The sequence below is a fragment of the Salvelinus sp. IW2-2015 genome, linkage group LG20 (genome assembly GCF_002910315.2).
Source record: "Salvelinus sp. IW2-2015 linkage group LG20, ASM291031v2, whole genome shotgun sequence".
Lineage (NCBI taxonomy): Eukaryota > Metazoa > Chordata > Actinopteri > Salmoniformes > Salmonidae > Salvelinus > Salvelinus sp. IW2-2015.
In genome coordinates this window covers 39505117-39528457 of record NC_036860.1, presented here as the reverse complement: position 1 = coordinate 39528457, position 23341 = coordinate 39505117, and the positions used below count along the sequence as shown (strand labels likewise).

General features: G+C 42.5%; 2 protein-coding genes across 3 annotated transcripts in view; one reads left to right on the top strand and one right to left on the bottom strand.

Annotated features, from left to right (window-relative positions):
- Positions 1-7563, top strand: part of si:dkeyp-23e4.3 (rho GTPase-activating protein 7) — a 97590-nt gene extending 90027 nt beyond the window's left edge. For both annotated transcript variants that reach the window (XM_024012807.2, XM_024012808.2), the window contains exons 10-14: positions 236-350; positions 1097-1318; positions 2073-2290; positions 2686-2859; positions 6444-7563. In XM_024012807.2, the coding sequence (XP_023868575.1) occupies positions 236-350; positions 1097-1318; positions 2073-2290; positions 2686-2859; positions 6444-6552 (838 nt within the window). In that variant the 3' untranslated portion in view covers positions 6553-7563. The remainder of the gene's footprint in view (positions 1-235; positions 351-1096; positions 1319-2072; positions 2291-2685; positions 2860-6443) is intronic.
- A 3056-nt stretch (positions 7564-10619) lies between these two features.
- Positions 10620-23207, bottom strand: LOC111980927 (arginine--tRNA ligase, cytoplasmic). Its single transcript, XM_024011985.2, has 15 exons — positions 23068-23207; positions 21008-21142; positions 20499-20687; positions 20112-20220; positions 19596-19696; positions 19382-19503; positions 18882-19002; positions 18504-18633; positions 17694-17798; positions 17292-17470; positions 16678-16787; positions 15810-15915; positions 14047-14219; positions 12773-13020; positions 10620-10871 (listed from the first exon to the last, which is right to left on the bottom strand). Exons 1-15 carry the CDS (start codon positions 23110-23112, stop codon positions 10762-10764), a joined length of 1983 nt encoding a protein of 660 aa, XP_023867753.1. The 5' UTR covers positions 23113-23207; the 3' UTR covers positions 10620-10761.
- Positions 23208-23341: the final 134 nt, after the last annotated feature.

The following is a 23341-nucleotide window of genomic DNA, read 5'->3' as shown; positions in this document are numbered from 1 at the left end:
GCATATAGTGCTTCAAGGATACAGTGATGTTAGTAAAAATGTAACTGCTTTGCTTTTGCGACATGATTTTCTTGGTTTGGAAGTCGATGCTGACGTTTCTTTTTACATAAGCATTGAATAACAGTCTGCTTGCAAGGATCTCCAAAAACTGTAGGAGAGTATAGAGTAATGGCAAAACTGTACCCCCTAAATCTTTAACTCTGATGTAATGACATTTCCTGTTTCTCTGACCTAGGTCGAGCCACAGGAAGTACAGCCTGGGTAGGCCTGACCAAAGGGACCTGAGTGAGAACCTGGCCGCTACACAGGGCCTTGCCCACATGGTGACAGAGTCCCTACGCCTCCTTCAGGTACACACTACAGTACAGTTACAGTACAGCCTGTTCTAGCCACACTAATTAACATCACGTGTGCACAGTGTGTGGGTGTTACAAGACACAGCACACACCACTCTCTCATGAGTGTACTCTCACTGTGCAGTAGTACTTACTGTACAGWACGTTAGAAAAAGCAGGAAGGCACTTCCCTGTTGTTCACAACCGTAAACCAGGGATAGCAACTTTGATGGGGGTGGGGGCCATAGAAAAACAGAGGGGCCACAGTGGCTCGTGGGTCCCACATCCATATACCCCTCCCAACCATATTTTTGAAATTGCACCTTGTATATTCTATTATTCTAACTCTCAACAGTAAGTTGAGACTTCGACTAAGTTCCTAAAAAATTAAACATTTAATTATTTATGTATTTTTGTGTGAAATTGGTCCACGGACCTACAAAAGGGGGGCCCGCGGGCCACCAGTTGCCCGTTCCTGCCATAAACCATCTGCAGGGGAAATTAAATGAAGAGGCACTTCATCTATGTTATTCAGTTCAGTCAGTTCATTGCATTTACTTGATGAAACAGAATAAAAATATTAGAAAACAAGAATTTATGAATGCCAACAACAGGCTCTTAGTCACCATATCTTCGCTTGATGCAATAGCATATCGATTGGTCAAGAAGTCATACAGTATATCTTGTGATAGACATCAAGATTAAGTCATATGTGACCTTATGTGGGAAAAGTCTAGCTAACTCCTCCTCTCTCTTTCCAGCTTCCAGAGTTCTGGCCGGACCAGAGTGTGCGCAGCCCTAGTGAGGAGGCTCTCTGGGCGGATGGGGGGCGGAGTTCGCCCTCTCAGGGTGGGGAGGAGGAGCAGGGTGAGAGGGCCAGACTGGACCAGACCACCCAGCACCTGCTGARAGAGGCCAGGGAGAAGAGCCAAGGCTGGGAGTCGTGCTCTGGACCAGACCAAGTGGACCTGGCCTTTAAGAAGGTGTGCGATGGAATCTGATGTAATTAATGAATGAACGACAAACAAATAAATGGATGAATTAAGGAACTAACAAATTTATGAAATAGTAGTCAAATAACATATAATAGATACAAGTTACTGCTTGGTTACAGTGACCCCCCCCCCCCCATCGTCACATGGTTGTGAAATGTTTTTTCTGAGAGCACACCAAAACAACACCACCTATAAAGAATACTGCTGACTATTAAAAGGGGTATTATGTATGAGTCAACATCGAAACACCATTGATTGTCCAGTTAGTCAGACCAATTAACTTTTTACTGCAGTGGACTAAACCAGGGTTATGCAGTGTTTCTTGGTAGTCTTAAACAAATCTACTTTGAAACAAAAGAATAGACCTCACACACATGGTTATGGGCAACAACAACAAAAAACTGTCCAATGTCAGATATGGATTTGAAATGTATTCAATTTTGAGTTTGCATCCCATTAAAACACTTTATATACATCACAGAAGACTGAAATAAAACAAAACCGTTCGACATAAAAACACCAGATTTTCAGTGTTTTAAAAACATAATGTTTAGTAATTATGGAATTATGAAAAATATGAATAACATTCCACCAATGACGCCACTGTAGGGCGATTTGGTCATTTGACTGCAGGAAAGGGATTTAAGCACACTGAGAATTTGAGCTGAGATATGTTCAAAATTAGATTCTCACAATAGGTCTCACCCACTCTTCCTCTCCTTCCCCGCCCTCCCCATACCAGGTGGATGACGGCTGGCCGCTGCGGTTGTGGAAGGGCTCCATTGAGGTGGATGCCCCCCAGAAAGAGGCCCTCCAGCGGGTCCTGAGGGAGCAGGGTCTTTGGGAGAAGACTCTCAAACAGTCGGCAGTAGTCCAGACCCTGACAAAGGACACTGAGATCTATCGCTACCTCCTGCAGGGCCTGGGACCCCGACCGCCACAGGAGCACCTCCTGCTCAGGTAATGAGGCGTTGCCAGGCCAATTCTGCACCGTGCTGCACGATGCTGCATGGGTCTTTAGGCAGGCTGCTGACTCTGCTGAGTACAAGGGACAGATGAGTCAGGGACAAACAGAGTTCAGCTTGGACTTGAACACTCTGGCTAAAGTTGTTTTGACATGTTGCTTGTTACTGTACTGTACCATTGCTACATGTTGGCATCACGGTGAATGATGAAAGAGCTAGTTTATGCTAATCATGTTACATTAGTGTCAAAGTCAAAGGAATGTTGACTGTTTACTCAAACACCTAGTCAAATGGTGGCTGAATATCTRAGGGTCTATTTCTCACGGAGCTTGATTCTGAAAGTCTGTTTTTAAATTAACCAGAAGAATCTTCTACAATTTTCTCATGCAGGACCTGGCAGTCAGACCCGTCGGCCGGACCTGTTTATGTGTCCGCTGTATCTACAGAGCACCCTGAGGCCCCCATGGAGGGGGTGAGAGCCCAGGTGCTCTCTTGTCTCTACCTAGTAGAACCCCTAGGGGCCAAGAGGTCCCGACTCACACACCTCTGTCGCACAGATACCAGGTAGGCAACACCGTGAGAGGGAGGGAGGGGAGAGAGAATGCACAGCCTTTAAAAAATATATCCAGAGACACGCTTATTCTTTACCTTCTGTAATGAGGTATTCTCTGCTTTTGACTGCACCAGTATCTCAAGTGCGATCACTGCCTCTCAAAAGAGACACACGCATCTAGAGAAGGAACATAATGGATAGAAAGGCACCCCTGGTGCTCACATGATTTAGCTCTCTTCACATTTCCTTATAGATTTCCTGCTTCTTACCTGATCAATTTATTCCCTGCATGATTCTGCTGGGTTGTTCGGTAGAGTACCGCTGTTTCCATTTGTTTCGGCTGATTTAATGAAACAAGCCATGCAATGGAAAACAGGTGTCTAGAAGCACACAGAGAGAGAGAAGGGGGAGGAGAGGGAGATAGAAAAGTGTGAAAGGGAATGAGGGGGGCATAGAGAGGGACAGTAGGAGAGAGTGTTCTCCCCCTGAATTATACTGGGAGCTATTGTGCTGCTCTAATAGCCCACCATCAGTAGGGGTAGTTGACTAATCACTTAGGGCACGATTCCGATTTAGAAATTTACGGCAATCCTACGCAAGCGTTTCCTATACACTTCTGAGTATTTGGTATTCAGACTTACCTTATTCAGTTGCATAACAGGCTTTGCAAGTGTGGTTCCCTTGTGCACGCTGAATAAATGTTACCACTGAACCACTGAAAACCCTCCCACTTGGTGGCCAACAGATTTTCTTGTGGAGTTTAATTCAATAGGGTTATCAGTACATTTATCTTAAGCCATCCCTTTAAAAACGGTGTACATTTCATTCTAATTTTGTTGACAGACTAGAATACATTGAGAGAACGATTTTAGAAAATAGGGATCAATGAAAGAAATCCATCTAAATACAGTATATGCATATTCGTCTCCATTTCAACACCAACTGGTAGATGAAAAAATACTTGATTAGAGTATACTACATAATTTTTGGCACATTTTAGCAGTGGTGGAAAAAGTACCCAATTTTCATACTTGAGTTAAAGTTAAGATAACTTAAAAGAAAATGACTCAAGTAAAAGTTGCCTAGTAAAATATTGCTTTAGTAAAAGTATTTGGTTTTAAATGTACTTAAGTATCAAAAGTAAAAGTATAAAGCATTTCAAATTTCTTATATTACAAACCAGATGACACGATTTTCTGTTTTTTTTCATTTACGGATAGCCAGGGGCACACTCAGACAGACATAATTTACAAACAAAGCGTTTGTGTTTAGTGAGTCTGCCAGATCAGAGGCAGACTGCTAGCATTCAAAATGTAACGAGTACTTTTGGGTGTCAGGAAAATGTAAGGAGTAAAAAGTACATTATTATCTTTATGAATGTAGTGGAGTAAAAGTAAAAGTTGTCAAAAATATAAATAGTAAAGTACAGATACGCCAAAAAACTAAGTAGTACTTAAAAGTATTTTAACTTTACACCACTGCCTTTTAGGATTAGGAAAAACTGTAAGAATCATAMAAAAAAACAGGTTTGAGGAGCTTTTACGCAAAAAAATACATTGAATTAAAAATGTCCACATTCAGTTCTTCAACACATGGTGATGTTGGTAGATTAGTGTACATATAATTATAATAGGGAGAATAGTGTACAATAGTACTGTGGGTTATACCCTCATCCATTGCCTGCATTAACCATGGAACTGTGTAATGACACAGCCAAGTATGGCGCCATGCGTCAGGTTCAAACTTACTGCTTGGGCTGCGCTCCATAACGACTTCATGTATTTTTTTATATTATCAACTGGTACTAATGAACCTCAGCAACAACCACACGGCCATGATGGCGTTTACAGAGGAAGCAAATTAAGGTAAACGAAACAATGTAATTAAATGGAATGATAATTTAGGCTATAGGCCTAGTAACTGAAAGGAACTAACATTAAATTGCCAGTTGAATGTGTTGTTTTTAGACCTACTGACGGTAGATACTGATAGTGGCAAATTTTTAACAAGATAGAAATAGGAAACAGAGAAAGTCGGGGTAGCCTATAATTAAGACATTCGAGAGTTCCCATCCCTGCAAGTTAGAAGGCCATACAATTACAATTCTGCATAATGGCACAGCATGCTTCAGTTTGCTGCCATATGACTGGTTTCACATTTGTCTCCAGCGATTCTAAGGTAAAATATATATAAAACAAGAGTCATTTATATTTACAATGCCCTTATCCAAATGGATTACAAATGTACCTACTGGAGCTCTTACCAATAGCTCGTATTTAGTTGTAAATTATAGTGCATGGAGAATGGTGTTATTTCTATCGGGAAAAAGTAGATACTTTATCCACTTGGAACAGGCAGGTTCGCTAGACCTTATTCAAATAAAATCATATTGGTCACATACACGTGTTTAGCAGATGTTATTACGGGTGTAGCAAAATGCTTGTATTCATGGTTTCCTCTCGCGTAAAATTGGTGGAATTATTAGGGAATAAAGTGAAGGTCAGAATACGGTGTATCTGTAGACACACCTCCGCCACTCCGCCATGTCTGTAGACACACCTCCGCCACTCCGCCATGTCTGTAGACACACCTCCGCCACTCCGCCATGTCCTGTAGACACCCTCCGCACGTCGTAGACACACCTCCGCCACTCCGCCATGTCTGTAGACACACCTCCGCCACTCCGCCATGTCTGTAGACACACCTCCGCCACACCTTCATTTATTCAATCTCCATTCAAAACGAATAGCACACTATTCTCATGCTTTAGTTCAAGGTAGGAATACGCATAGAGAGAAAAGTGCATAAAAGGGAATTCCGTTCCATTTACGCGTGCTTAATTCTGGTCAGAATCGGGGCCTCAGCCCCACACTCATCACACTAGGCAGCATAGAGAGATTTGAACGAGACGGTTTGCCAACAAGACAGATTCACACGATTATGATGATTATCTCTGCAGGGTTTTCTCACTTCATTACATCAGAACTGAGCGGTAACGGAGATAACATCTCTGCCTCATTCTACTCTCTTTAAATACTCATAGAAAAGAGCTGGGCAGGCCTAGCATATTGGGTTTATTTGTAGTGCTAGTGGCATTAGGTTAGAGTACTTGTTGGCTTATCGTCGATAATCAACTTACTGTTCTTTGGTCTGCTGAGCTTAATAGCGAAAGCCAATGACACTGATATAGAGGAAATTGAAAGTGAAATGGTCTTAGTCAGTGCGTCTCTTACACCAAGGTTTGGTTGCGTTCCAGGCAAACTATATTGCAGTCATGCTACATCCCACTGGGCACAGATGTCAATTCAACATCTATTCCACATTGGTTTAACGTAATTTCATTGAAATGACATGGAAACAAAGTTGATTCAACCACTGTGTGCCCAGTGGGATACAGCAACCAATGGTTGCTCGTCAAGTCATTTACTTTGAAGTCACGCATCAGATTGCTATATAATATGATGTGGTTATGTCTGGCAGGCAACTGCAATGTAGTCTGCCTGAAATGCGGCCGATGTGTCTCTCTGACTGTCTCATCTGAACCCTGGTGACGCTTCCTGTGTACTAACTTCCTGTTATTGTGTGTGATTTCCAGGGGCCGATCCAAGGAATGGCACAACAGAGTGAGTGGACACCTACTGGCCTCCAACCTTCTGGCCATCAGAGACTCATTCAGACCTGACCACAGAGAGACCAAGATCTAAGTCATAGCTCCGAGACAGAACCCAGGCCTCATCTACCCCGAGAGGTGAACAGATGAGGAAAGAACAACACAAACAGACAGAAGCCTGCAGGCATACAGCTGTAGCAGAGAGGACTGCAGGAGGGGGTGGAAGGCAGGAGGGGGAGCTGAGAAGTTGTCTTAAACCCAAGACCTGATATGAATTGCAGAAACCTTATATTTTTTTATGGAGACAATTGCCCCTCTGGACTCGCAGCAGGGGTTGTCTGATGAAGTGTTCAGGTGGAGGCGGTTGAGTTTTTCATTATTAAGAGTGATGTGGGAGCCTGTCACCAGGATGGAACATCTCATCCCATTTGAGTGACTGTTTCAGGCCTAATGCATGGCAGGGGGGCCTCCGACAGAGCACTGCCAGACGCCACAGGTTTTAAGAGTTAAAAACAGGGCCTGTGTAACAGTTCAGATATACCAAGAGCAGATCTACCTCTTTGGAGAGGAAAGCCTCGGTTGCATCATACTTTGAAGCGGGACAAAGTTAAGGATTCAGGAAAGCGTCCTCTTGCAGTTGTGAATTGTGAAGATTCTCATGTACATTTGTGCCATTGTGGTGGATATTCTGCGAGGCACGTTGCTGTCCTCGAAATTGTACTTTGTATTTATAATTTTACTGTCAAAGGGATTGTCTAATTACTTCATTTTAGTTGTATGTGTGTATTTGACTTGACACTACAGTGTTTCTCTGGTAATGTTGTAAACTTCAAAATGTATCACAGTATACTCACTAAAAGGGTAAGTTACACTATGTTTATAGATGTACATGTTCATGAATGTGTAGTTTATCTAATTAAATTTTATTATTAATTACTTTTATTATTCCTCAAAATTATTTAACAAAATATTTGTATTCAGAAATATTCAAATATATTTACTTAAATATTGGTTTTCAAGCTTTAGGAAAACTGCAGCATACCCTTTTTGTAATACGTGTGTTGAATCAAAATGACAACTGATTAAAATGTTGATTTCTCTAGTCTTCTTGCTTTGCTTTGCTTTGCTTTGTGTGTGTGTTGTGTGATAGTCTGCTTGAATCCCAGCCAGCCAGTCACACTGATTGTTTTCTCTGAAGACCCTGAAATAGCTAACAGCCAGAGGAAGATGATGTCACTCAGTGCTTTTATCACACACAAGATTTACAGGTCTGGACTTATGATGTTGAGTTCCAAAGACAAACATTCTCTCTCTTCCTCTGTTACAATATTCTTAGGAAATGATTTACGCTGTCAAATCGCCCACTCGTGTCATATTTGCATAATGACATTTGCATATCTTATTGATTAATCTCCTAGATCACATTATTGAATCCCCTTTAAGCACCTAGTACTGAGGCATTCTCCTAAGATCATGAATATGCTGAATAACTGCATGTGAAGGGGAAGCCAAAATACCTCACATGGTTAGGCCATCAGGCTGGATATAAAAGGGGATTTTGTGGAATTTCTATAACAGTCTTTTAGAAGAGAAACGTATAGCTTATAACAGGGCTAGTGCCTGTGGCGAAGATTTCAGATTGGGTTTGGGTAACGCCATCCCATATGGTTGAGCAATTCGGAAGTTTCTTGACAACTTGATGATTCTGGTTGTGTTTACATGTTCAKCCCAATTCTGAACTTTTTTTCACTAATTGGTATTTTGACCATTCAGATAAGCTCTGATGTGAAAATATCTGATGTGATTAGTCAAAAGACCAATTAGTGAAAAAAAAATACCAGAATTGGGCTGTCTTTGTAACTCAAAAGGTCAAGATGGAATCAAAGAGGCCAGAAATATTACTCCACAGACCCTCGACACCAAACCTCTCCTCCAACAACCTAACACTAGGCAGCCTAGTAGTATAGCACAAAAGACCTGGCTGTGACTACAGTCCATGGAAATTGAAGTAAACATTTGAGGAAAAACCCCTTCATTTTGTGCAGTGCAGTCCACCGCCTGGCTGAACCAGAGACAGAATAAGATGAAACTATAGAGTACTGCTGAGGATCTCTATTCCACTGTGAGTAAATCCTATTGCAGGTGTTATTGAAAATTGGTGCCAAAACAATGTGGTAAACCATTTTCCTCCTGAAGCCTTTGTCAAAACACCTTCAGCACAGTCCTTCAACCGGGGACATGCGCACCAATGTACCCATATTGTGGAAGATTGATACATTTTTAATAAAGGCACTGGGAATCGCTGTTCCAGTAGGTATTGAAGACTAGCTATAAAGTCATGCAGGGGAATGATAAAAGATTCATATAAATATGGATATTTCATACATTCTGGTGATGGATCATACACAGACACTTATCACAGTTTATGAGCTCAACTCAAGTTTAGAGGTGATTTATATTGCTCATGGCATCCTTTACAGCATAATACTAGTCTGTATCCATCTACAACAGTGCATAACTTTCCCATGGGAAAACACAGCCTTACAATTAAAGTCTTGGCTGCCTCTGAGTGTGAGATTATCATTTATCACTAAATTAGTAATTTAGTGCACCTGCTAACACATAACACTTAGTTGCGATGACAGAGAATACAATGTTGGTTTTGATGATTAATCAGGCTAGTCCAATTTCATTTGAGAGGCTAATGAGTATAATTTGAGGCCACGGATCTAATAAGTGAGCAACCACATGCTGTGGTAAACTCAGTAAAGCCCTGGCAAGGGGCAAAAGTCTTCACACAGAAATGGCTGAAGTGGAAAGCCATGGTGGACACCCTTTGCTCCAATGGACCCAAGAGGACCAACTAAGTAAAGCCAGTTAAGTCACAAGCTGTGCGAAGTCACTGATGCACCTTGTTCATTGAACCTGCACAGAAAATATATAGTATTTAACTAACAAAGGAGCCTCGCCAACCATGACAGGATATTTGGCATTGAGACAAAGACAAACTGATTAGTCCTCGTTATTTCTCCTTCCCCTTGTTATCATGTGAAATTTAGAACTTAAGTCAAGTCTAATCAATATCTGGTCAGTCCACAGCTACCTGTGCAATGAGTAAATAATAAGCAATTGTCCATTTAGCTGGACAAATCAATTCCATTAATCACACAGCTGATTATCAGGATGGGACAAGGCATTCATCATTAGTGTTCATTTAACCTTGGCATGCAGGTAAATAGCCAGGGTGAGGATCTTCTACCACTGTCACTTGGGAGAACAACTGTTGTCCCCAAATCTCTCTGTTGCTGATTCACACTATAAGGCAAACTGTGCCTAGCCAAGCCAAGCTGTACATGGGCTGGCTTCGTTACACATCCCCCATAGTTGCTGGAACCATGCTGAAAAGGACAAAGTAAATAAATTAAATAAATATATATATTCAGTCAGCAGGTTTAAGTCAGACCTAAAGTGCGAATCATGCATTTGAGTCTCTACTGTGAGGAAATTATGGAGGCTTTAACAAAACCGTAGATAAAATGTAAATGCATCAATACAATAAAAATGTATTTGAAAATCATTGCAATTTCAAATACATTTTCAAAAATATATATAAATGGGAGCAATAATTGCCTATTGATATGAAAGTGGATTAAAAAGTCACTTTGATTCAATCTTTTTCAGGACAGGAAAGTCTTCTGCACTTGGCTGTCCTCAAAGTGACCAATACCACAGGTGCATGGGTTATAAATATGTATTTGGGTTTCAAGTCAGATGACAGATGGGGTAGCTGGACTAAGATGACAGAAAACCTGTCAATTTCAAAGGCCCCAAAAATGAGGCTCAAATAGCCAAAATAATATGCTCTATTTAACCGTCCACACGGCAAGAAAGGATACATGTTTAGCTACTTATGCTTCCTTCCTTCGCGACTGACGTCTTTCATCTGAAATACTGTATTATTTGGCCGGGTCAGGATCAGCCCAGATTTACTGCAATAAACAGAGGTCAATGTCTAATACATACATCTCGAATCCCCTGTGCAATGATTGAGCTGTAGCTCAAGTCAGTATTGCTGTTTTGGCAGCCTCTCCAGACATTCCTCAATCTCTTGGTAGGTATTCTGACATTTATATGGAGAATGATGAGCAGGGTACTAGATCCTTTTTTTTTTTTTACAAGCAGTAATTTTTATTTTATTTGGTATACAGTAAGATCCCAGGTGACGTTAATGGGTTGAAGTGGCTCTTTATTTCTGTCGTTCGAGGAGATGGGACGAGGGCATTGTGATGTCACTATGATGAGGTCACATCCTGGAGACAGGGTTGATGCCCAGGATATCGAAGCCTTTGGCCATGATGGCGGCAGTGGCATCACACAGGAGCATCCTCCACATGTTTACCTTTACCACCTCACCTGTCGAGAGAGAGACAGCGAGAGAGATGGGTCAACACATAGATCGGAGGTCATTTCAATCCAATAAAATTACACAGAATCACATCCCAATAATAGAGCAGTCACTAAATCAATGTTCACGATTCAACGATCCATGGGACAATCAGGAGATCCAATAGAAATTAAGCCAGAGGGAGGGCAAATTAAACAGACGAGTCATTATAGGACATGGGCATTGATGTAATTGACAAACAATACCACTTCCCCTTCATTTACACTAACAAATCATCTGTTATTGTCATATTAGAGTCATTCAAGCACTTGGTAATGTCCATGCCATTGTCATCCAATGATATACATCCCAGTCAGCTCCTTTAAAACCAGTTTAGCAAAGGATGACAAAAGCAAAGAGAGGGTGTTATTGAGAACCACCCATAGACTACTCATGAAAGACTTCCATTGGTCTGTAGACCAGCATTTGTATGGTTAAAACTCAAATTGGCCTTCATTGTTACTAAGGGTGGAAAACAAGCTGACATTCAGAACGTAATTCTTTAGTATAGACATTGGGGGGGAGGAGGTGCTAAACTGACACATGGATTTAAAAAAAAAAAAAATTAAGATGGTCATACTATGGATCATTTAGCTATTTGATTTAGAATTTTAGGAACCCTTTAGGTATAAAAAATATATATATATATACAAATTATTTGATAAAATATTGATGTTGACCTTAACTACTAAAGCCCATTGAATGATATTCATAAATGGAAAAAAGGTACAGTCAAAGAATAAATCATAAGAAACAAGGTTGAAGTGTCTGTCCTAAAATAAATTAATATATACACACACACACACGTTATCTTTATTTAACTAGGCAAGTCAGTTAAGAACATTCTTATTTTCAATGACGGCCTAGGAACAGTGGGTTAACTGCCTTGTTCAGGCATACACACATACACACACACAGTAGCATTCCAGGTGAAGCTGGTTGAGAGAATGTCAAGAGCGTGCAAAGCTGTCAAGGCAAAGGGTGGTTTTATATTTGAAGAATCTCAAATCGAAAACATATTTTGATTTGGTTAACACTTTTTTGGTTACTACATGATTCCATATGTGTTATTTCATAGTTTTGATGTCTTCACTATTATTCTAGAATGTAGAAAACAGTAAAAATAAAGAAAAACCCTGAAATGAGTCGGTTGGTCCAAACTTTTGACTGGTACTGTACATAAAATATAATATCAAATATTACCCAGCTATTTTTAAACATATTTAACCCATGTTTTGGGGTAGGCACCTTCTTACTTCCATTAGTTTTTTTTAATAGGGTACCGGTTACCTTCAGACGAGTGCCGTGACACTTGTGGGGTCGTGAGAACACGATCGTGTTTGTGAGAGTCTCCCCTTTCCATAGTGTAGTGTGTATCAATCGACTCTATGGGGTTTATGTGCTATAATTCACACTCAATTTGGTTACGAGGAGGTCTAACTTGGGGGCTAACTCGTGAGCAGCACGTTAAGTTAACACTCTGTGATATGCTAAACCCTGGGTAAATAGGACTTAACATTAGCGACGCGGCCCACTGTAGGGTAAATGCTTACAGATGTGAGCGGATTGGCTAACAATGTCACTTGCTCTCTGACACCTCTGAATGGTGTGGTTTGTGATTGTCCCTCACAATGGGATATTAAGGATTATTTGAGGCCAGCCGAAGTCTGAGGCTGTGCACGATAGCAACTACCGAATGGCAAAGCAAAGAAAAATCGCAGATTTTAAGAGTACTCCTAAAAGGGATATGTATAACCAGCATTTAGTATGGACCATTGGATGGATGAATGTATAGATGAATGGAGACAGATCAACTAATAGAAAGACGGACACTTTCTCAGTCTCCATCACCCCAGTGTCTCTGCCCTACCTGTCTGGCGGTCCTTCTCGATACAGTAACAGCTGTCGTAGAACTCTGTGAAGGTCGTGGCCAGCTCATACAGGTAGTCACACAGCGTGTGGAGCAGCAGGTCATCCAGGATCTTCTGCAGGATCTCAGGGAAGCGCAGGAGACACTTGCCCAACTTCCACTCCTTGTCGTGCTCCAAGAGCACCTCCGTGGTCTCTGCTGCTTTACGGAGCGCTGCCTCGTCGATGTTAGCCAACCGGGCTATGGACCTGCAGACACAGGAGGGGAAGGGATATGTGAAGTAGGATATAAATGGCAGACCAGTTCCATTTTATAAAGTGTACCTACCTTGTGATTACATTGTAACTAGGCAGGTTATCACATGATTATAGCAACACGTGTTAGGTGGGACTACAATTGACTTGCARATCCAGATAGTTCAGTTCGTTGGAGCATAATCTCTCTTGGACAGATGAAATTGCGAGAATCTGTCAAAGCTCACATAGGATTACGTGACTACAAGCAGCAGTAGTTCCTGGTTTAGGGTTTGAATCATTGATTATTTGGACGAATCAGGATGCGGCGAAGGCAGTGCTTAAACTGGCACAGTGACTTTCAAGCTTGTGTGAGGATGATAAACGGTTTCCACTAGGTTCCACAGCCACAAAGTCAAAATTGTCTATATCATAAAAAGTAATGAAAGCAAACATTCCCTTTTTGGCCATGATAAACATGGGTGAAATTAGCCGAAGGGAGTGGTTTGGCCCAGAGTTTCCATTTGCGAGGGAGGAGACTTCGCTTCCTTCCTTTGCCCAAAGGTAATCACAATTGTCAATGGCATTTCCCCCCCAGAAGTAAAACAGGAAATGATAAACTTATGTGAGATAATTTTACTTCTGGGTAACCGAGATTAGTTGGAGCATTATGCCGGCTATCAAAAGAGACTATATCTGATCCTTACTGGGACTGACAGTGAACCAAATGATCCCAGAACAATGCCATTGTGTTCTTTGGCTATCTACAACCGCAGATCTACAAGATGAGCAGCATCCGGGGTTTCAAACCCAATGCTCAAACAAACGTGTGTAACCCCTCCACAGCAGGAGCCACCGCCACCTGGGAGTGCACTATTGACTTAGTCTGTTACCATCGACCACCCTGAACAAGACGGCTTTTCCCCCCTCCACTCATGTACAGATAAATGGCGACAGATTGGGGGCGTGGCCACTCTGGGTTAATACCACCAGGGGACTGTAAGGGTAGGGGGTGAGTGTAGCTCCCCAGGGATGGCTCACCTGATGCGGGTGAAGGCGTAGAGGAGGTAGGCGGCCGTGTTGCCCCGGTCGTCTAGCATCTTGTCGAAGGAGAACACGTAGTCGTTGATGCGGTTGTGAGACAGGTCGGCATACTTGATGCAGCCGAACGCCACCGAGCGCTGGGCCTTGGTCAGATCCTCCGTGCTCAGAACCTGGGGCACACAGACATCTTATGATCAGAGTTACAGCCAATCAGCATGTGTTCAGTCACTTGGTATCTGAGATGGGTCACAACTTGTTTCTGTGTGTCACAAGATATCTGGGACAAGTTGAAGTACTGTACTGCTATGAGTTGGACCTGGCATTCTGACATCCATGTCGAGTCAAATACCCTGTTAGGTACGGACAGGCTCACAAGTACAGAGAGAGTGGATTGTGTTCTTTAGCATTTGTATGTATAGGATTTGTGTGCTTGAGTGTTTTGAGCAGGGCGGGTTAATTTTAATGAGGTTGGGACAAAAATCTAATTTTACTTGTCACATGCGCCGAATACAACAATGTAGACCTTACCGTGAAATGCTTACTTACAAGCCCTTAACCAACAATGCAGTTTGAAGAAAATAGAGTTAAGAAAATATTTACTAAATAAACTAACGCAAAAAATGAAAAATAAATCAGTTACAACAAAATAATGAGGCTGTATACAAGGGATACCGATACCCAGTCAATGTGTGGGGGGTACAGGTTAGTCAAGGTAATTTGTACATGTAGGTAGGGGTAAAGTGACTATGCATAGATAATAAACAGCGANATAGATAATAAACAGCGAGTAGCAGCAATGTAAAAACAAAGGGGGGGGGGGGGTCAGGATGCTCTCGATGGTGCAGCTGTAGAACTTTTTGATGATCTGAGGATCCATGCCAAATCTTTTCAGTCCCTGAGGGGGAAAAGGCTTTGTCGTGACCTCTTCACAACATACTTGGTCGTCCGGAACAGCTGGTTCTCTCATGCATGCTTCATGTGGCAGGGTTGGGCACGTGGCCAGCCCTGTGGTGCCAACGATGCTACGTAGGGGCCTGGAGAGAAACGGGCTGAGGGGGGTACGCTTACTGCACTAACAAAATAAAAAGATCTCAGAATAGATCTGAGTTGGCTCCCTCAGCCGGCGTTTGCTTAATTGATTACGCCCTAGGGAACAGCGCAATTATACGCCCACTAACTTTTCCGCATAATTTAATGCAGCGTGTGTAACTTTCAATATCCTTGACAATTATAGGCTTAGCAGAAACATATCAGCCAAACCACACTTCAGAGGACCTCTTCTTGCTTCATAGAAACAAACACAAGTAATAGGATCAGAAAAAAAGAGGCGGGCTGCGATTTGCAGGCAGACAGCTATGCCAGGTGGAAGCAGTATGCGTTTCTGTATCCCAGAAGCCTTTAGAACACAAAGATTAGAGAGAGAGGCATCGTTCACAGCGCTGTGTTCAACGCAGGAGACAATCTGCAAGAGCAGTAGCTGTTTGTTCTCTGTTTAAAACTCCAAATGGACTCACTGTTGTGCCTCAGTAAAGACTTCACACAGCCAGGCTAGTTTCACACTCATTAGTAAGATGACTGTTCAGGCTGTAGTAATGACGTTTTCTACACTCTCCTGTCAGTGTTTGGGTGGGTGCGTGTGCGGTGCACTTTCGTCCCAGCCAAGTACTATCAACTATCACACCTGATTTGGCCTTGCGAAGAGTTGAAGAGTTTATGGCTATGCAGTAATGTTGGAAAGACAGGCAGCATCCATTCGTCACCTTGTCCCTGTCCTTCTCCTTGAGTTTTTCCATGGACCTCTTCAGGCCTTCGTCCAGCAGGTCCATCAGCCTCACCGTATCCCCGGAGCGAGTCTTAAACTTCTTTCTGTGGACAAACAGACAAAGACAACACTCAGGCCCTGTTCAAATCCACCTCAAAAACACATCCTTCCTTCCTTCACCACTAATCTAACATAAGTAGTGTTCCACTTACATGGCTCTATCCAATCATGTTCAATGAATGAAATCATGTTCAATTAGTGATCATGAGAAAGGAAGTGTGCTTTTCCACTTTCCCGTATTGGACTGTGACCAGCGTTTGACAGTGCTTCAGCTTCCTCCCAGGCTACAGCGAAGTACCAGGCGCTAACCACCACTTAGTTGGCTCCTCTCACCTCCCCTACAGCCTCTTATGACCAACACAACATATTCTCTGCCTGTGTTTGATGTTTTATTAATGCACTACGTGACATTATCTGCTCGGTAACGATACTCCGATTAGCCATACACAACAAGACGATGCGCGACCAATTGGCCAATAGAGCAAATAATGGACAAATAAAAGCGAAGTGTGCTAATTCAATAGGCTGCTGAGGCCACAAGTGGGTGGGTGTTCTCTTGGACGGCCCAGTACAGTATACTGAGCTATGAACACTAAATTAGGCATGTGTCTGTCGGAGTATGCCAATCTGGGTCGCATTCATTAAGCACCAAATGGAAGAAAATGTACTGAAACAGGAGGGGCACCCTGGACTTGTCCAATAAGAATCACAAATTTTTGTTTTCTGTTGCAAACTCTTTTATTGTTGTGTGCCCTAATGAATAGGACCCTGGAAAAAAATAACTTAAATAATTTGTAGATACTCACTTGTCCTCTCCCAGCACCACTCCGAAACCAGCGTGCTCCACTCGTGTCACATTGGGGTCGTACCAGCCAATCATCTGAGCCGCTGCAAACACTACCTGGAAGTGGGTGCCCTGTTGTGAAAAAAAACAGACATGCGCAATAAACTAGTCACAAAAAAAAGCACAAAAAAAGAATTGAACACCAGTTGAATGTTTCGACAGAGTTTGACAGGCTATTAGTGACGGTGAGCCTAATGATTTTGCATGTACGATCCAGTCCAGTAGAAACTTCAACAGCATAAAAATGACAGTGAACACTCAGACAAGGCAATGCTTGTGGTCTTGAACTAGTGAGTGGGCAGCACTCTGAAGTCCTCTACTCATACCTGTCCCTGACTGTCTTCTCACAGAGAAACCAAGACACAGACAGCTGACCCCAAGTGGATTACATTTTCAGCAGGTGACACCGCTGGTGTCAAAGCTAGGACCTCAGAGGCACAACAGAGGTAGCATGGTCCCAAATTTGTTGGTCCCAAATGCTGTCCTTGTCAAAGCCAAACATGTATTGCATGACAATGAGTAGGCATGATAGCACAAACAGACTGGCACTCAGACTTCCCTCCACACCCTCCTCACCTGGCCGCTGTCCGTCACGTAGATGATGATGTCTGCCTTCTCGTCAAAGAGCCGCTGGCGCAGGGCGGCCAGGTCTGATGTGTCATAGGTGTAGCCACCGTCAGACTTCACCACCGTCAGGGGGATCTGCTGGCCCGGGGCAAACACTATCTTACGGCCCTCATCCATCTCCACCAGGCCTGGAGGGAGGGAGGGAGGGAGTGAAAGAGAGTGATTGAGGAAAAAATKAGTGTGAGTATTGCTGAGACAACAGTGGCCCCTTCTGGTCACATAGGCCAACTACAGCAACCAACCTGAGCCGAAGAGTACATGATGTCCTTCTAGCTCAATATGAATAAGCTGAAAATCAACTGAATGACAACGTAAAGCTATCTTTGTTTTGATTGATTCAAACTGAATGACCTTTGGCCTCAAACTCTTTGACCACGGCGGTCATCTTCTCCTGGTAGAAGGACTCTCCTCTCTCGATGATCTGGATATCCAGACAGTTGTAGACCTTCTGGAATTCTACGAGAGACATAAAGACAAGAGTTGGAAAGGTAAATCTCTGTTACAGTACAGTAGCAACACCAGGGGAATATCAGTACTAAACACACTGCATGTCTTTGGATGAGACTCGAGGAAATGAAGTCACTCATTCAGTGAAAGGAAGAAAAAAAGAGAAAAGGATGGAGCAACCTAATTGCCCTTCCTCAGCTGGGTCTCCGTGGGGACTGATGGCTGATAAAGGCATTGGGAACATATTGTCTCTCTCTCCCTATCTGTCACGTCAAGGTTTAAATCCTTCCAGAGATCGCACACAGTATGGAGAGCTGTGACCTGTCAGACGTCCGACGCCTCACGCCTGCCATGACCTTTATCACACACACACAAATTAAACAGAACTGACAATAGAGCAGTCACCCTGAAAACTAGTGTGAAGAACCTCTGTACCCCATGTGAACCTCCCATTTTGAAGATTTTAACAACTCCATGACACTGATAAACATCAAACAGTCCAATATGGCCAATGCCACAACTTCATGTGTGTCTGATTKTGACCTTTCATTCAAAGCTAAACTACTGCAGCCTATATCTTTATTTTTGTGAATTTACTTGTGCTAAATAATGTTATCTTTGACTCTTCACAGTACTTGGCATACGGTCTAACTACCCCTAGATCAACACCTTTATAATACATTTTGACTTTCATCATCCATTCATCCCACCCACCCTTCCTGGAAACGTCACAGATGAGGTTCCATCCTTTGATGAAAGCTGGGTCTTTGCTCTGCAGCTTGACCACACACTGGTAGGCCCTCTTCTTAAAGTCCTCCTCCTCGTCAAAACGCTTCTTAGACTCCTGGGACACACAGACAGTGAGGAATCAATCATATCAGCAGGGGAGACAATAGGCAAAATATCTGATGACGGCTAGTGAGGAACAGAATGTATTGTATGCCTAGGATAGTCTACACAACTCAAAAGTTGGCCAAAGGAAAGGACATGCCATGTCTAATGCCATACCCTTTTCCTTTTCTTTTTTTAAACCCACCACCTCCATCTAGTGGTCAACTTTATAGAAAAAGCTGATGTTTTGGGTGGACTCACTTTGTAGAAGGCCTGCAGGTCTCCGATAGGAGGGGATACRGTCAGGTAGTTTGGGAACTTGTCTTGCAGGTGAGCGATRAGCATCCCAAACTGGGTGCCCCAGTCGCCTACGTGATTCAGCCTTGGGTACAAAACACAAATAAATGCAGTGATGACATGGTAAACAAACACACACACAAAAAAKGATATACTGCAGGGCAGGATGTCACATAAATAAACTAGCATACGGTGCATTGTAGGGGTGACTCTGGCTCAGTTGGCATTAATTTGGCTCAGTCATGGTATATTAGTGACTGGCATTTGCTACAGATGTTTAATAATGTACCACAAAAACTATACACACATTCATAGGTTTTGTTTAGGTACTGTTTTATTACCATTTATTTTAGCATGTACTTTAAGTAAACACCTGGTCATTWCTGTACCATAAAATAAAGTGTTACCAGTACACTTCAAAGAGATAAACTGAATTTGTATTTTTACGTCATATTTTGACTGACCTCAAGACGTCGTAGCCCAGGAACTCAAAGAGACGACACATGCTGTCCCCAATGATTGTGGAGCGCAGGTGACCTACGTGCATCTCCTTGGCGATGTTAGGAGATGAGAAGTCCACAACCACCTAGAAAACCCAAACACACAGAAGATTCATCCCCACATTTAAAAAGGGAAAAGGGCAACGGCTGGGTCTGTAAAAGCAGGATGTTCGCCTACCTTCTTCTTGCTCTCTAAGCGAGGAGGTTGGACACCGTTGAGTAGCAGGTTGGTCAGCAGTTTGGACACAAACGATCTCTTAAGGTGAACATTGATGAACCCTGAGGGTACAAAAAGCTATGTAACAGCCCTCAGTTCATTGAGCACATGACTATAATCAATTAAATCTAGAATCCTTAGTTGCTSCATCCATTTTTGGAMTTAGAAATTAATTATATATACCCATTGATTCTTGAAGAATATAACTTAAAAATGCCTCATGAGCTCAAACTGTAATACCCCTTCAGAACCCAAAATAAGCTTGCTTTGCTCCATTGTTTGTAAACTACGTAAATGTGAACAAACACTGTATATAGCCTTAAAACATGGTTAAAACTATATCATGGATGGTCAGTCCTAGCATCTATAGCTCAGACTATGAATTTCAGAGTGGTCACATTTCTCCAGGCCCATCCCTCAGCTTTGTGTTTGTTTCAACTAAGGACTCTATCTTAAATATTATATGCGGGCAAAAACCTGGTCCAGCAATTTCTGTCTTCTCAATGAGCTCATTGTCAGGAATGTTCTGCTGAATATTCTCAGCGATCTGCCTGGGGTTAACTTTCAGGCCCTTTGATTTCATCATCTGAAACACAAGTCCAAAACAATTACACTCCMATTTCATTCACCACCTAACTGCTCAAATGAAAGTTGAGCTGTTGATATTTAGGCTATATGCTAAACTCTCTCAGAAAGAGCAATCGATAGAGACTGAAAGAAAGAGTTACAGTGGGAGAGAGATCAGAGGGACAGCGAGACAACACAAACACATATCAAAACAGGTAAGAAATTAAGAGCGAGTGTAAAAGAGATTCAGAGAAAAGAAKAGTCAGAGAATAAGATCCATCAGTGTTCTAGTCCCACCTGGGCCATGGCCATAGCGCTGTTACACTGGTAGTCCCCAAACTTGGCCTGCTGGTTGGGGGTGACGGCCAGGGGAGGGTTCTCCAGGTCGGGGCAGGCCTCYCGGATGGCCTCCCCAAAGATCTCCTGCAGGCGCTGGTTGATGTTCATCATGGTTTTACTGCACTGGCTCCTCTCCTCCTGCAGACTCTGGATAGGGAAAATAGACAGAGAGCACAACAATACAATGTATAGAGGACAACCTATAAAGGCAACGCAGAATCTCTCCTCCCCTCCCAAGGGATCTTTGGGGGAGAGCATAGAGAGACAGCCCTTCAGTAGAACATATAGAGCAAYTCAGCCTCTGTCTCTCTCTCACCCTCTCTTCTGACCAGTAATGAAAGAGGACATAACAGGTGAAACTAAGCATTTAGTCACCTCCTGTGTGCATGAACAAGAACGATAGCTCAATCTCATAACATTAATGTAGCTAGAGCGGCGTGTGGAAAWTCCTACTCGTGATCACTCACCCTTTTGAGGACATTGAGGCGGTATTTGAGCTTGGCATTCTCCTCTCTCAGCCCATCCAGGTGTGAGGACAAGCCCAGGCCCTGTGGGTTCTTCAGGCTCTCGAGCTCTGCAGTCAGGGAATGGATCTCCAGCTCCTAGACGGAGAAAGGGTTCACTGTCAACAACATGTCCTGCCTCYACAAAAACATTGATTGAGGTACAATGTGCAGTGTATGACAATATTCAGGCCTTTGACTCATAAACTAAGGCTTAGGTACTGATATCAGCACAGATTGAGGAAATCAGATGTCACACCCGTCAGAACAAAATTGAAACCGTCAGCTAGCTAAGTTAGCTAGCAAATAATTGTCTATTACAGAATAATGTTGATTTAATATGATTGTTATCAGTAAATGTCTAGATGGGAAGGGCCGCACACTGCATCTTCCTTCGTCATCAACATCAAAGGTGTTATCAAGACAACTGGGAACTTTATATATAAAAAAATAAATATTAAAAAAACTAGGTCAAATCATGACGTCAGTGATCTTCAGGTTGAAAGTCGGAGCTCAAGAAAGATGCCCGAGTTTCCGACTTTCAATTCCGAGTTGGATGACCGTTCAAAACGATTKTTCCCAGTYGGATCTTGWTTTTTTCWGAGTTCCCAGTTGTTTTGAATGCGGCATGAGTGACAGCTGACTTACCTGTTACCTGTCCATTGGTGTAAAAGTACTACTATTTATATATTTGACAACTTTTACTTTACTACATTCCTAAAGAAAACAATGTACTTTTTACTCCATACATTTTCCCTGACACACCCAAAAGTACTCTTTACAATTTTGAATGCTTATCAGGACAGAMAAATGGTGCAATTTACACACTTATCAAGAAAACACGGGTCATCCCTACTGCCTCTGATCTGGGAGTCTCACTAAACACACATGCTTAGTTTGTAATTATAAACTGGGTGGTTTGATCCCTGAATGGTGATTAACTGAGAGCCGTGGTATATCAGACCTTATACCAGTGTATGACAAAACATTTATTTTTACTGCGCTAACTAAGTTGCTAACCAGTTTCTAATTGCAATAWGGCACCTCGGGGGTTTGTGGTATATGGCCAATATACCACGGCTAAGGCATGTACCCAGGCATTCCGTGGAAGAACAGCCCTTAGCCGTGGTATATTGGCCATATACCACACCCCTCCGGCCTTATTGCTTAAATAATGTCTGTGTGTTGGAGTGTGCCCCTGCCTATCCGTACATTTTTTAAACAAGAAAATTGTGCAGTCTGGTTTGCTTATAAGGAAGTTGAAATTACTAATAGTTTCGATGCTTAAGTATATTTTAGCAATTACATTTACTTTTGATACTTAACAGGTTCAGTATATTTAAAACCACTTACTTTTATACTTTTATTCAAGTAACTAACTGCTGAGTGGTGCAGCGGTCTAAGGAACTGAATCTCAGTGCTAGAGGCGTCACTACAGACATCCTGGTTCCAATCCAGCCTGTATCACAACCGGCCGTGATTGGGAGTCCCATAGGACGGCNACTGAATCTCAGTGCTAGAGGCGTCACTACAGACATCCTGGTTCCAATCCAGCCTGTATCACAACCGGCCGTGATTGGGAGTCCCATAGGACGGCGCACATTGGCCCAGCGTCGTCCGGRTTTGGCCGGTGTAGGCCGACATTGTAAACAAGCATTTATTCTTAACTGACTTGCCTTGTTAAATAAAAKGATAAATAAATAATAATTGARTCGTTTTCTATTAAARGTATCTTCACTTTTAGTATGACAATTGGGTAATTTTTCACACGCACAGAGCGAGACTGGCTGGCTAGAATACAACAAAGATAACACTTTAGCCTGAATTCACGTTTYATAGCAGATTTCAAGCAGCTAGCAAGCTGCTGCAACGTTTAGCTAGTTACAAGCAGAACTACAAGTTGGCTAGCTGCCTTGCCACACATTACGTCAGCAACTAGCCAACATGTCCACGTTGGCGGAGCTACACTTGCTTAATTTCATTGCAAACCAAGAGGTAGGTATACGTAAAGTATCAGAGCTGACCTGCTGTTGAAGTCGGGACGTGTAACCAGCCACAGGATCTCCCATTTTCAGTACAAGTATAGAACAGTAAGTTAGCGTTTGCTTCTGTTGCTAAATGACTTTCTTTGAATGCGAGTTGAACCCGGCTTAGATGAGGAAGAGGCATTGAAGTTAAATGTCGGAAATTCTATTTACCGCCCTCGTGTGGGGTACCCAATGTACTACCACAGACGAATAGGTAGGTACTACAGTCATAGGCTATAACGTTATGCTTGAACTTTCAAAACATAGCAAC